Below are 15,391 nucleotides of genomic sequence, written 5' to 3' on the forward strand. Positions count from 1 at the left end.
TGAGGGTTGCTCCATTGAATTTCAGTCAATAAGTAATTCGGCGGGCTGCCATTTGTAAGGACCTGTGCTAGGGGTCGAAAGAGGGAGCAAGACCTGTGTAGGAAGAACAAATATTGTTCAAATGTCGATACTACCCAAAGCAATCTACATATTCAATGCAATCCCGATCAAAATAACACCAGCATTCTTCACAGAGCTAGAACAAACAACCCTAAAATTTGTATGGAACCAGAAAAGACCCCAAATAGCCAAAGCAATCCTGAAAAAGAAAGCCAAAGCAGGAGGCATCACAATCCTGGACTTCAAGCTTCACTACAAAGCTGTAATCATCAAGACAGTATGGTACTGGCACAAGAACAGACACTCAGATCAATGGAATAGAATAGAGAACCCAGAAATGGACCCACAAACGTATGGGAACTAATCTTTGACAAAGCAGGAAAGAATATCCAATGGAATAAAGACAGTCCCTTCAGCAAGTGGTGCTGGGAAAAGTGGACAGCGACATGCAGAAGAATGAACATGGACCACTTTCTTACACCATACAAAAAAATAAACTCAAAATGGATGAAGGACCTCAATGTAAGACAGGAAGCCATCAAAATCCTCAAGGAGAAAGCAGGCAAAAACCTCTTTGATCTTGGCGACAGCAACTTCTTACTCAACACGTCTCCAGAGGTAAGGGAAACAAAAGCAAAAGTGAACTATTGGGACCTCATCAAAATAAAAAGCTTCTGCACAGTGAAGGAAACAATCAGCAAAATTAAAAGGCAACCGACAGAATGGGAGAAGATATTTGCAAATGACATATCGGATAAAGGGTTAGTATCTAAAATCTACAAAGAACTTATCAAACTCAACATCCAAAAAACAAATAATCCAGTGAAGAAATGGGCAAAAGACATGAATAGACACTTCTCTGAAGAAGACATCCAGATGGCCAACCGACACATGAAAAAAGGCTCAACATCACTCATCATAAGGGAAATAAAAATCAAAACCACAATGAGATACCACCTCACACCTGTCAGAATGGCTAACATTAACAACTCAGGCAACAACAGATGTTGGCGAGGATGCAGAGAAAGAGGATCTCTTTTGCATTGTTGGTGGGAATGCAAACTGGTGCAGCCACTCTGGATAACAGGATGGAGCTTCCTCAAAAAATTAGAAATAGAACTACCCTATGACCCAGCAATTGCACTACTAGGTATTTATCCAAGGGATACAGGTGTGCTGTTTCGAAGGGATATATGCACCCCAATGTTTACAGCAGCGCTATCAACCATAGCCAAAATATGGAAAAAGCCCAAATGTTCATCGATGGATGAATGGATAAAGAAGATGTGGTATATATGTGTGTATGTATATGTATATATAGTATATGTATATATATATATGACATATGTATACATATACTATATATACATATACTATATATATATACTATATATATACATACCTGTGTGTGTGTGTGTATATATATATATATATATATATATATATATATATATATACACACACACACACATACACAATGGAGTATTACACGGCAATCAAAAGAATGAAATCTTGCCATTTACAACTATGTGGATGGAACTGGAGGGTATTATGCTAAGTGAAATTAGTCAGAGAAAGACAAATATCATATGACTTCACTCATATGAGGACTTTAAGACACAAAAAAGATGAACATAAGGGAAGGGAAATAAAAATAATATAAAAACAGGGAGGGGTACAAAACAGAAGAGACTCTTAAATATGGAGAACAGAGGGTTACTGGAGGGGTTGTGTGGGGGAGGGGATGAGCTAAATGGGTAAGGGGCATTAAGGAATCTACTCCTGAAATCATTGTTGCACTATATGCTAACTAATTTGGATGTAAATTAAAAAAAATAAAATTAAAAAAATAAAAGAATATGAACAGGAAAAAAAAAGAAAAGAAAAAGAAACAGAGAGAAGATTCGATTTCTCCATGCAAGGACTGTCTAATTGGGAAGATAAGTAGTATGTGCAAGGCAGACCTGGTCTCCAAAGAAAAAAGGAATATAATGGTTGACATACAAGGTTGGTGTTATAGGCATTCAGATAAAAAGACAGGATTTTTAACTCATGGTAGAGAACATTTCATTATGTATCAAAAGGTAGAAAAGGCCGTGTAGGTTTAAGTATTTATGTTGTTAATATATGGATGAAAATCTGATTTTGAGGAGCTTTTAATGAAGTTTCTACCACATTGTTACATGTTATTATTAGTATTATTTTTGTTTTGGTCACCAGTATTCCCAAGAACATTGTACTGAGAGGAACACACAGATGCACTCATGTGAGATCTGGAGAGCCAGAGGAAATATGCTTCTGCCACTTCTGTGGTTTCTGTTGATAAGTGCTACCATCAGGTGCTGAGTTCCTGGGGAAGCACCCCAGTGTCCCATTACCAGCTCCCATGTCAAGGTGAGGGCAGAGGCATCCATTGTTGGCCAGAGCAGATCCAGCAGGCACAGAATGGACCCAATAATTGCAGCGCCGGTGGCTTCCTGATCCTGGACTGTACTATGGCGACATGGCCTTGAATGGAGGGTTCTCTGATGGCTTTCTGATCTTCTGCCTCTCCCACTGTGACGGAGGAAGCAGCTTTTTTGGCATCCTGTTCTTTGGTGCTGCTCTGGGGTCATTCCTGGAAGCCTGGCCTGAAGCTTGCCCTTCCAACCTCCAGCGATTCTGTAAGCACCCGATTCCCTGCATTAAATCCTTTCTGCTGAAAATAGCTATTTTCTATAACTGAATCCTGACCGATAGGGGGACTACACCTGCATCTGTAATGTTTTATTTCTTTAAGAAGGCTCTGGACTATGTATGGCAGTATGTTCACATACAAAAAATCTACGGAGTGGGAACGTGGATGTTTGTTGTTTGTTGTGTGCTTGAGATTGTTTTATATTCTAATATTTTTTAAGTTTATTTATTTATTTTGAGAGACAGAGCACGAGCAGGGGAGAGGAGAGAAAGGGGGAGAGAGTATCGCAAGCAGGCTGCACAATGTCAGCATATAGCCCTACATGGGGCTCGATCCCATGAACTGTGAGGTCATGACCTTAGCCAATATCAAGAGTTGGCTGCTTAACAGACTGAGCCACACAGGTGCCCCTTTATATTCTGAATTTTAAAAACGGTTTTGATGACAAAATCCATGTGTATATGCCCAGTTTTTGTAGATTGTTGCATATGCTCATATTTTTATCCAAAAGAGTATTAAAAATTTTGAAATTCTTATGCAACAGGATTTAAAACAAAATTACACAGAATCTCAAGTATACTATATTTTTCCTTTTTTTTAAAATGTTTTATTTTATTTTTGAGAGAGAGACACAGTGTGAGTGGGGGAGGAGCAGAGTGAGAAGGAGACACAGAATCCAAAGCAGGATCCAGGCTCTGGGCTGTCAGCACAGAGACCATCACAGGGCTTGAACCCACGAGCCGTGAGACCACAACCCGAGCTGAAGTCGGCCACCCAACCAACTGAACCACCCAGGCGCCCCAAGAATACTTACTATATTTCTAAAGTGTGAATGTTTGAGGAACTTATTTTTATTTTATATTTTTATTAATGTATAGAAAAAAATCTCTATAAAATATGCTTTTATCTAATGAAGATCCAGCTCCACATCCTTTTTGCATGAATTCCCTTTATATCGAAAGCTGCTTGGTTGTTATAGAAGACAATTGCTCATTTGATAAAGACATGTTAAAGCTTTGATAATATTTTTGTAAAATTTTTTAATGTTTATTTATTTTTGAGAGAAAGAGAGAGAGACAGAGAGAGAGCTTGAGCAGGGGAGGGACAGAGAGAGAGGGAGACACAGAATCCAAAGCAGGCTCCAGGCTCTGAGCTGTCTGCACAGAGCCTGACACAGGGCCCGAACTCATGAACCCTGAGGTCATGACCTGAGCCGAAGTCAGACACTTAACCTATTGTTGGGAAGATTAAGTAGTATGTGCAAGGCAGACATGGTCTCCAAAGAAAGAGGTGCTGCAAAGCTTCGATCATATTAAAAAACCTCCATATAAAAACAATATCATGGATTGAATGACAGAGGAAAGTTTCTGTGTCAAGGTTCCCTTTCAAATTTATCAGTAAGAGGAGAATTAGCTTCATTACCTGAATTTATTTTTCATTATCCTAAAATGATAAAATAAATCCAAGGAGACCATAGCAGGCTCAAATTGATGTTACAAAAGCAATTACTCTGTACTAGCTTTGCAATTCTTCTGTAAATCTAAAAATATTTCAAAATCAATGTTTTTTTTTAAAAAAATTACTATTGCCTCTCCTATCCAATGCCAGTGGACATGTGTCATAAAGATGCTTAAATTTTGTCCTGTTTTCTTGGAATTTCAGATATTTCTTCTGCAAGCATGCTTATCTGGTTGTATAGTCACATTTTAGTTAATTTCATTATTTAAACTCCATGCAATGTTTTAAAGTTTATGTATGTATGTATATATGTATTTAAGTAATCTCTACACCCAACCTAGGCTTCCAACTAACAACCCTGAGATCAAGAGCCAAATGCTCCACTGACTGAGCCAGCCAGGCACCTCAAACTCCATGCAATTCTGTTTTTGAATAATAAGGGCTCTGTCTAGAAAGAAAATCTGAGAACATATGGGCTTTTGAATAAAGGTACAGGCATGCACCTTATCTGCCATTGTAAATGGAGTGGGCTTTTTTCCTTTTAATAAAGTTGCTGAACTAATTACCAACTTCTGCATTTCTGAAAAATCTGCTTTACAATGACCTTTGTGTCTCATTCTTTTCTCAAAAGAGAATATAATTTTACTCTGAATGGTCTATAAAAATTGTGCTTGAGCAAGAGCAAACATTTCATCGACTCTTTTCAATTTTGTCTTAAATTAAGAAGCTCCCTTTTTACAAATTCTTCCTCTGTATTTTAGATCTGTCAATTAAGAGGGGGGTGCCTTGGGGCGCCTGGGTGGCGCAGTCGGTTAAGCGTCCGACTTCAGCCAGGTCACAATCTCACGGTCCGTGAGTTCGAGCCCCGCGTCAGGCTCTGGGCTGATGGCTCGGAGCCTGGAGCCTGTTTCCGATTCTGTGTCTCCCTCTCTCCCTGCCCCTCCCCTGTTCATGCTCTGTCTCTCTCTGTCCCAAAAATAAATAAACGTTGAAAAAAAAATTTAAAGAGGGGGGTGCCTGGGTGGCTCAGTTGTTTGTCCAACTCTCGATTTTGGCTCAGGTCATGGTCTCACAGTTTGTGAGATCAAGCCCTACGTTGGGCTCTGTGCTATTAGCACAGAATCCTAACCCTGCTTAGGATTCTCTCTCTCCCCTTTCTCTGCCCCTCCCTGGCTTGTGCTGTCTCTCAAAATAAATAAATAAACTTAAAAAAGAACAAAGAGAGAGAAGAGGAAAACTTGAAGAAGAGTCAAAGGAGAACAATAAAGAGAAATGACTAAAACTTAGGCAACTGAAGTCAAGAAATACCAGAAGTAGTTTTCTGGAAGAAGTATAGGAAAGACCTAATAAGGGTGTTCCATATGTGTGGATGCTAATATAAAAGAACAAAAACAAAAATTTTGTTTTTAAAAATTTCTCTTCAGAGTTAATCGAATTTAAAACTTCCAAGTAAGACTTGGGTTTAAACAGGTGTAGAAACTAGGGTAAAAAAACCAAATATCCTATTGGTAGAAGTCAGTCGTAGTAAAAAGAAAAATCTATTTCTGGGCTAAAAGGCCAGGTGACTTGACCATAGAAGGAGGGGATGTCACTTGGCATTTTAAGGGCCATTCCTTCGAAAGAATGTTGACTAGTCACCAGCGGCTTTATGTGTTGGATAGAGATTCTTGTCAACCAGCTTCCATCTCCTCCTGACTCAAAGAGTCTATTCCCCTGTGGGGCTTGGTCACTAACCTGGGCAACAAACCAACAGAGTTTTGATACATCTTGATTCCACTGGTGTCATTCTTTTTCTTTTTCACGTTAAACAATGTCTGGGGGTGCCAGGGTGGCTCAGTTGGTTGAGGCCCCGACTCTTGATTTCGGTTCAGGTCATGATATCAGGGTTGTGAGATCGAGTCCCGCTTCAGGGTCTGTGCTGACAACCCAGAGCCTGCCTGGGATTCTCTCTCCCTCTCTCTCTCTCTCTCTCTGCCCCTTTCTCGCCCTCTCTCTCAAAATAAATGCATAAACATTAAAAAAAAAAAAATGTCTGAAAGTTGGCCCTGTCATACTGATACCTTGGGAGCCCTGGGGAGTGGTCTCTTTGTGCCGGCCTCTCGTCTTGGTCCCAGGGGCTAGGGTAGTTCAGGATGACCTTCTGCACAGGGTGTGGGCCTCGCCCACTGGCTCCCGGGAGGGGCTGCCCGCGTGGCTGGAACACTTGATGGTAGGCTGCTTGAGGGTGGTCGAGGCCGCCTGCAGGTTAAGACAGCAAAGTGAACAGGGCAGAACGATTCTAACTCCTTCGTGTGAAAGTATAAGCTCACTGCCAATTTTTGTCTCAATACTGAGGGTTCCAGATGTCAGCTACCACCTCTGTAATGTCTGCCATGTTTCCGTACTATTTTTTATTTGATAGTTTTCGGTCAGTCATTTTTTTTCCCTTAATAAAAACATCTGTGAAATCATGAGTGTGGTGGTCTAATTGGAAAGCACGAAGCTCCACCCAGGCCCCTATTTTAATAAGATATTTAGGATAATCTAACCATGAGGATCGGCTCACACCACCATTCCTACCATAATTTCCCAGATTTCCAGAACACAAGACTAGGAGAAATGACCTCCATGAAAGATAGAGAATTCCCCCAAGTGGACACAACACACACACACTCACACACACACATATACCATTCCCTCTTAAGGAAGAAGTAAATGAATGAAAACTTGGCTCATACCTCTGGGAAGTAGCTAACCAGTTGGCAATACCTCCTGACCTTTATTCTTCTCTTTTTGAAGCCTACATGTGCTTGGGACCATGGCAGTTAGATAAGGGCAGGCCTGGTGGCTCAGTCGGTTGAGTGTCTGACTTTGGCTCAGGTCATGATCTCATGATTCATGGGTTTGAACCCCACGTCGGGCTCACTGCTGTCAGTGCAGAGCCTGGAGCCCACTTCAGATCCTCTCCCCGCCCCCCCCCTTTCTCTGTCTTTGTCTCTCTCTCAAAAATAAATAAACATTAGGAAAAAAATTTATAGAAAAGGGCAGACCTCAGGACACAGCCAGGGCTGGTGGTGACTTATGTGCATGTGTAACCCAAGAGAAAGTTGGTCCCAGCTAGCCCCAGGAGCAGCAGGGTTCCAAGGGAAGGAGGGCATCTTGCCTGACCAGGTGAAGGAAGAGAATTCAAGGCCAGAGGAAGGATGCGGAGAAAGCAGTAAGGATGAGAGGAAGCCTCTGAGGGCACTCTGAGCCCAGAGGGGCTCAAGAGTGGGAAATCTATGGAGCGCCTGGGTGGGTCGGTCGGTTAAGTGTCCAACTTCGGCTCAGGTCATGATCTTGTGGTTTGTGAGTTTGAGCCCCACATTAGCCTCTGTGCTGATAGCTTGGAGCCTGGAGCTCGCTTTAGATTCTATGTCTCCCTCTCTCTCTGTTCCTCCCCTATTTGCGTGCGCACTCTCTCTCTCTCTCTCTCAAAAATAAATAAATTAAAAGAAATTAAAAAAAAAGAGTGGGGAATCTAAGCAGTAAGTGTGGGGGTGCATCTTAAGGGTGGGTCTAGCCTACAGAGGGATTGGAGAGGTCCAAGTGGATAACGCAGCAAAATAAACTATCCAGTAACTGCCTAGTGATCTAAGCACTGCCACCTCTGCCCAAGAGGTTGGATGATCTAGCAGGCACAGCCAGTTAGAATAGGAAGGAACCTTGTTTTTCAAAACATTTTTTGATCCTTATTCTTTTTCTGATAATAATAATAATTAATAATAATAATAGTGATAATAAAAGCTTGCTTGCTGTGAGGTAGGATACATGAAGAAATGTAAAGCAAAATAAAGCCAGCAAGTGAGAAAGTCACCGATAAGGTAGGTTGGAACCAGAAAATGGGGGGTGAGGATATAGCAGAGAATTTTCTCCTTAGTTTGGTGGTCAGCAGCCATTGACGTTTTTAGGGGAGCATTCAAGGGAACGACAGCCTCAGATAGAGACAGAAAACAAATAATGTGCATGTTCACTGCCTCCAGGTCTCCACTGTCTGACTCAGGAAACTTGGCTGGGTGACCCTGGAAATGCATGCAAGCCAGTCTCTCAAACATGGTCAGGTTCCCTGGGTTCAACCTATTGTCTGCTTTGACACAGGATGCCAGCCAGGCCCTTCCTGTCACCTCTCCAACCCAGGTTGACTCCTGGCCCTGACCCTGATGCTTGCCCTGCAATTGCTCAGGCCTGGTCTTGCTATTTAGGGGCAAGAGGAGGGATGAAAGAGTAGGTTGCTGGATCTATCCCAGCCCCCTGGCTAATAAAGGAGACCAGGACTTGGAGAGTACCTTCAAGAGTGGGGACACAGGACCACAGGACACGATATGCCACACAGATTTTGCTTTTACAGCCTTCTCGGAGCAGGCAGATGTTTCAATGGGGTCCAGATGGCCAGGTTGCTACTGCTGCTCCTTTTCCGGAGCTAGAAAGGGGAGAAAGGGCCACTGCCATCAGATCACCAGGCAGGGACCAGCCCTGCTTCTAGAGGAGTCTTGCATCAGTGGACCATTTACAAAAGCAGCTGCAGCGGCAACCCTCTGATCTCCCCTTGCACTTAAAATCCTCCTTTGTGATTGGATTCCTGGGCTTGACCTTGGCCCCTAGTATGCTCTCACAAGCTCACCAAGCCCCAGCTACCCTGGTCATCTTTTATCTTGAACACCCAAGCTTGTCCCCATCTCCGGGACCATGAGATAGTCATCCTCTCTGCCTAGCATATTATTGCACTACGTCTATACAGACCAGCTTCTTGTCATTCCAGGCTCACTCAGATACCACCTGTTCAAAGAGGCCCACCCCCTCCCCCAGTTGCCTTATCCTACCCCCGCACCCCATTTTATTTTCTTCATGGTGTTTATCATATGTTTGAGTAGTCATGACTCTTGTCAACTTTTTGTCTGCCTTCCCTACTAGCATTTAAGCTCTGTGAAAACACAGACTGAGTCTGTTGGCCACCAGGTCTCCAAGCACAGTGCTGGCACACGGGGATGCTCAAAAAAAAAAAATGGATGAATGAAGATTCAACAGTTCACACACAGAAAAAGAGAAGCCACTAGACTGTCTACTTATGTGCAGTCCATTGTGTTTTTCTAGTGTCTCTCCTGGAAGTAGGAAGAAGGACTTTGCCAGTGGCCTTGAAAGTTTTTAGTATTTGCAGCCATTTTTGCTTCCCATATCTGTTAATAAGCAGCTAATAATGTTTTATTTGCTTTAGAAGGACTACCAGGCTCTAATCATAGGGTTTGTTTCTTTTCCAGAGAGCGGATGTTAGTGCTGTTAATCAAAAGCCTTTGAATCAAGGTCATATGATTTCTAACAGATTATTTCCCGCACAACATGTTTTTGTCTCATAGCAACAAATCGTGTCATTAAAATCACTAAGGCATGTGGGCTAGGGTTTGATTAGCTGTAACTTTCATTTCTGAAATGGCCACCTGAGGTAAAAACTTGCACCGGTTTACGTGACCAGATGAAAATGATCCACCTTACCTGTTTTTAAAATTGACAAGGAGAGTCCTCTCTGCTGTCCTTTGATTGTTTAAAACAAAGAAATATTGAACACTAGAGGGTCAGCCAAAAACAAGCCTTCCCTTTTCTAAGTGAAATTTGGTTGTGTGGACAAGTGGCTAAATGAAAAGTATTCATTTATCAGGTAAATGAATATCTCTTCATCGCTCACGTTTTATTCATTCTGTTCCACTATTCTGACCGAGCCTTGCTCATTTAGTTGGGTATTCTCCATATAATCATGGCCGACACTTTTTGAACACTCGCTACCTGCCAGGTACTGTACTAAGCTCCTTAGTTGGGAATACAGAGTTCAATTTTCTGTTTTTTTTTTTTTTTTCAACGTTTATTTATTTTTGGGACAGAGAGAGACAGAGCATGAACGGGCAAGGGGCAGAGAGAGAGGGAGACACAGAATCGGAAACAGGCTCCAGGCTCTGAGCCATCAGCCCAGAGCCCGACGCGGGGCTCGAACTCACGGACCGCGAGATCGTGACCTGGCTGAAGTCGGACGCTTAACCGACTGCGCCACCCAGGCGCCCCAATTTTCTGTTTTCTTAAAGAAGTTTGAGAATAAAATCTGATTCCCCTACCATGGTCCTTGGATCCTTCCCCTTCTGGCAGAGCTCACCTTGCTGCAGCCCCGTTGGCTTGCTTTTGGTGCCTTCACTGCACCCAGTTCCTTGCTTCCTTCACTTTCTCATCTTTCGGATTTCAGCTCATAGGTGTCCTCTCAAACAGGTCTCCTCTCGTCATCCTATTAATGCCTAACACCCAGTTATTTCCTTCATAGCACTTTGTTTGCCAATTTCTACTTATCTGGCTCTAGTAGACTATGAGGTCCATGAAGACAGGATCACATCTGTTGTATCACTGCACACCCAGTGCCTAGCATAGGATGGGCAAATATTTGTTGAATAAATTGATAAATGAAGGGACAAGTTCTGTTTCCAAGTCCCATTGACGCCCCTCCTTTCCTCCCCTCCTCTCTTCCATAGGCCGTTAAAGATGGCCTTTCCATGGCTTGATATCACAAAGGCTCCACTCATGATTAGGGATTACTCCTTTCCTCAGGAGGCAGGGAACAGACTTCTTTTTATTCATTCAACAAATATCTGTTGAACCTCCACTGCTAGCCATGCAGCGAACAGAGAAACACAGGATACAGTTTCTTTGAGTAGCTCAAAATAGATGGAGAAAGAGAGAAAATCTGTGTGTCTGTGGGTGTCTGTTTTGAAACACAAACCCACACTCGTTAGTATGTGAGAAGGGGAGGCGTGCAAGTCGGCAGCCACCTACTTGGTAGACTTAAGAATTACCGCCCCAAAATATCTCCCCCACTGATTTGTCCTCGGTGCCTAAAGTCCCATCACAAGAATTTATTCCGCAGGAGATGGGGGATGATGTGACAGACAGATGATTTGTGAGCAGGGTAACTCCTCAGTTCCGAGGCAGTGTTCATCACAGAACAAAAATACAAACCTTGCACACTCATAAATGGGTGCCCGGGACTGTATGTTATTTGTCAGTCTGGAAACCCTCTTGGCCCGGCTGCACACGGTTTTCATGTCACTAGGGCTTTTACCACTTGGAATTTGTAAACCAAATCCTAAACGAGGTTTTCCACTGATCAGTCAAGACGTTCAACATTTTTCTTCCTTATTAAGAATGGTATTGCAAGAGTTTGAGAGAGGACATAAAATCTAATTTTCAAGTTGTCAAAAAGCATGATGATATAATGCAATCAGTTTGGCCAGGAAACAAAATGGCCAACATAAACTGTTACGGGAACACCCACAGCTGTAAGCGGCTGCGGTTCCTGAAAGGCAGCTCCTTTATCATTTCTTCCATCTGGGTTATTCTTTTCCTTACTTTTAATTGTGTATGCACTCTAGCATACGAATAATCACTTTTTCGGGTTCCTGTCAGCAATAGTAGGCCTGTGCCCACAGTTTTATTTTATTCGGTATTCTTGGTAGAGAAAGCAAAAAATTTTATAGTAAAATAAAGGCTGTTTAGATTTAATACGTTCTTTTTTTTTCCCCCAAGTTATTTGCATCATGGGCTTTATTTGATTGCACAGCCATGATCTCCATTCTGGTGACCTTCAGCGGAGGGATCCTGAGACAATAAGAGGCCAACTTCTCCGGGAGGTCTGGTGGGGGTAGGGGAGAAAACATTAAGCCTACTCTGCTTTGAACTTGTTTTTTGTTTGGTTGGTTTTTTTACATGGAAGGGGTGACCGGTAACCATTTCTGCTTTAACTTGCAAAGGCTAGGGTATGCCATTTGCATGGTGATCATTATTTATTTATGTTTTCATTAAGGGATGAGGAAGTAATGCTCTTCTAAAGCCAAGTAGAACCACGTTTCCAACTGCACGAGCATCCCTTAGGTGAACAGCTCTTTTGAAGTGGTTTTGTTGGCAATTAAGTGCCGTTATAGTCCTGACATGAAACTAAGCATTTGTACACCTGCTCTGAATACTTAAAATCTGTGCCGGTGAGAGGAGTGTGGAAAGGGAGGGGCGCTCTCCAGGACTGGGCTGCTGGATCCATGTGAGGAATAACGATGATAACTAAGAGCTGCTAGTTGTTGAGGGCTTACTTTCCTAGTGCCTTCAGTATATTATCTCATTTAATCTTCAGAGCGGCCTTCATGGGAGCCATTGGTGCCGGGGGCCTCATAAATATTCTGGGCTTGCAGGGCTCTGAAGAAAAACATAACACAAGTCTTCCCTGACAAAGCCAGCCCAATCCTGACCCTATTCCTTGTGATTAGATGCTTTTGGGAGCCGGGGCCAGGGCAAAGAAAGGCATGGTAAATTAGTGTGCTATATACTTTCATTTCCTGAGGGGTTTTCTTTCTTCTTTTTCACTTTTACTTATTTTTCAATTATAAACATAATACCTGCTTGCTATAACAAATTTAAGAAAAGTATATAAAGTTAGAAGGACAGTCTCTCTGTCTCTTCTTAATTCCCTGTCTGCACTCCCCCGCCCCACCCTGACTACCCCAAGCCATGATCACTGATAACAGTTGGGGCAATTGATCCAGACTTTTCAATGTACGGTGTTTAAACATATATAGCTTTTAAAAATAACACATATAGGATAAACACTGCATCTTGCTTTTCTGCTTGATCTTTCTTTTATATAAAGTCAGAATGTGTATTTTAGTCTGTGTAACAGAGGTCTAGTAGTCCGTTGTATAAATAAATCTCAAATTACTTATCTGTCCCCTTACTGAGCGGCATTTGAGTTGTTTTCCTTTTCACTGTAATACAACAGTGCTTTACTAAGCATCCCTGTTCATGTGTTTTCATATGCTTGTTTAGCGTTTCCCTGGGATAGATCCTGTAAGTGCATCTGCGGGGCCAAGGAAGCACATTTAAAATTTTGATAAATAGGGAGATTGCCTTCCAGAAGATTGTACCAATTTATACTCCTGCCAAGAGTAGACGGGGGTGTTCATCGCCCCATAACCCCACTAACACTGGATGTTGTCTGACGTTTTTATCTTTTTGCACATCTAATTAGGAAAATGGTATCTTAAAAAATTTTGCATATATACATTTTTCTTAAATTTAGTAACATTACATATGCTTACTGACTGTATGTCTTCTCTGAATTATTCCCTTCTCCTGTCCAAGTTCTCCCCTCTGCCTTTCATCACCTCTCCTCCCCCCAGGACCCCCAGTGGTCCCCTTCTCACCGCTTCGGTGCAAGGAAATGGTATACAGAGCCAGGGCAAGGCAGTTGATGAGAGAAATCTCATCAGAAGGTATTAGAGACAAAAAGATTCCCCAGTCAGAGATGTTTGCATTTTAAAAGAGTCTGCCCGGAGGGGGCAATTTGCACTCACCTCCAAAGACTGGATTGCTGGTGGGGTCATTTCAGACTTCAGCACAAAAAATATTTCCACGTGGGAAGATCTTTCTGGGATCCTCGAATCATAAGGAGTTAATGCTTTCTTTGTCTGTCATAACCAGGCTTTCTCCTGTTAGCGGGGAAAGGCAACTGCCTGGGACTTAGTATCACAAAGCCCTTACTAAGTATTCACACTTCTACACATTAATCTTAGGGATTCATCAGAAATGCAGAAAAAAACTCCTATACATGATATTTGTCCTAGCATTGCTTATTGGATCAGAAACTGGAAACTAGTAACAATGTCCAACAATGGAGAATAGCTTAAAAACAATTTGGTAGATCCATCTGATAAAATGCATGCAGCACTTTTTTTTTTTTTTTTGAGAGAGAGAGAGAGAGAGAGAGAGCACACACACACACACACACACACACACGTGCATATGCAGGGGGAGGGGCGGAGGGAGGGAGGAGGAGAGGGGGGCAGAAAGGAGGAGGGGGGAAAGGAGGAGATATATATTTGACATATATTTTATATGTCAAAACCCCAATAAGGAATTATATTTAGGTGACAGAAGTATGAATTGAACTTTTAGGCATATTTCAATTTTGAGAGCAAAATTCTGATTCTGATTTTTTTTTTATCAGAAAAATCATCTTTCAATGCACAGAGTAGGATGTTAAAAAGTAGTTTATGGTATTATCCTCCCAGAATTATTCCCTTTTATCCTGGAAATCATTGAGAAATAAATGTACCCCTGACCCTGCCAAGGTCCAGGCCTCAGTGATTCACATGTAAGGAATTCGGCCACCACACCCATCCTATTACTGGGCCCAGAGAGCAGGCCGAGGTGTCTACAACCCCAGTCAGTGACTTCCCAGCCTCCCAAACTCAAGGTCTCAGCTTTAGGCCTCAGAGCCTCTTTCTCCCCGAGCTTGCTGCTTCCACAGCTCCTGGCATCACTCTTAACCTCACATTTATTCCTACTTTTTCTTCCAACTGTCTTCTAAGCTCCTTTAAGATTTAGCTCAAGTGTCCCTCTGGAAATCTCCCCAGATCAGCACCTCGTCAGGCTGTTTGCTTCTGCTCTGCCTGTCAGAATACCTAATGTCAGTACGGCATCTACTCATGGGCTTGCCTACCTCCCCCTCCAGAAGGCAAGCTTTTGTACATCAGGGCAACAGTTTCTGTCCCTCCTTTTTTAAAAAAATATGAATTACTGTGTTGCTCTATTCACTTTAGGGGGCTTTATACGAAGTGTGCTTGTATAAATACATAAATTGTGATTGGTTATAGGATTTTTGATTCTTTCTTTTTTTTTAAGTTTATTTATTTTGAGAGAGAGAGAGAGAGAGAGAGAGAGAGAGCGAGCACGAGTGGGGGGAGGGACAGAGAGAGAGAATCTCAAGCGGGCTCCACACAGCGCAGAGCCTGACACGGGGCTCAAACCCACGAACCACAAGATCATGACCTGAGCCGAAGTCAGACACTTAACCAACTGAGCTACCCAGGTGCCCCAGCATTTTTGATTATTTCTATAATTTATTTCAAAGCTAGGCATCAGACCAAAGAGTCTGACCATTTGAACTGCTTTTTGTACCACGTTTATTTGCTAAGAAAAATATATCTCACAGCCCTGTGACTTCCCAGTAGCCTTAACGGAGACTTAACATCAAGAATTGTAATGAACCTTTTATCTCAGGCTAAGACTTTATCACTTCCAGAGACACTTACTGCACTGATACACATTACTCACTCATCCGCTCATTCAGAAATAATTTCCTCAGAGCCTAGCGTATGCTGG

General features: G+C 42.4%; 1 protein-coding gene and 1 long non-coding RNA gene across 7 annotated transcripts in view; one reads left to right on the plus strand and one right to left on the minus strand.

Moving 5' to 3' along the window:
• The window catches only part of TRAF3IP2 (TRAF3 interacting protein 2), a 45,753-nt gene that overhangs the window by 14,926 nt on the left and 15,436 nt on the right, over positions 1–15,391 (minus strand). For all 3 annotated transcript variants that reach the window (XM_003986465.6, XM_045057918.1, XM_045057919.1), the window contains one exon: positions 6,256–6,433. In XM_003986465.6, the coding sequence (XP_003986514.1) occupies positions 6,256–6,433 (178 nt within the window). The remainder of the gene's footprint in view (positions 1–6,255; positions 6,434–15,391) is intronic.
• The window catches only part of LOC123385511, a 35,524-nt gene that overhangs the window by 13,525 nt on the left and 6,608 nt on the right, over positions 1–15,391 (plus strand). For 3 of the 4 annotated variants that reach the window (XR_006598167.1, XR_006598166.1, XR_006598165.1), the window contains one exon: positions 2,281–2,723. The exons of the other annotated variant lie outside the window; for it this stretch is intronic. This is a non-coding gene — a long non-coding RNA (uncharacterized LOC123385511). The remainder of the gene's footprint in view (positions 1–2,280; positions 2,724–15,391) is intronic. 4 annotated transcript variants of the gene reach the window in all.

The sequence above is a fragment of the Felis catus genome, chromosome B2 (assembly GCF_018350175.1).
Source record: "Felis catus isolate Fca126 chromosome B2, F.catus_Fca126_mat1.0, whole genome shotgun sequence".
Lineage (NCBI taxonomy): Eukaryota > Metazoa > Chordata > Mammalia > Carnivora > Felidae > Felis > Felis catus.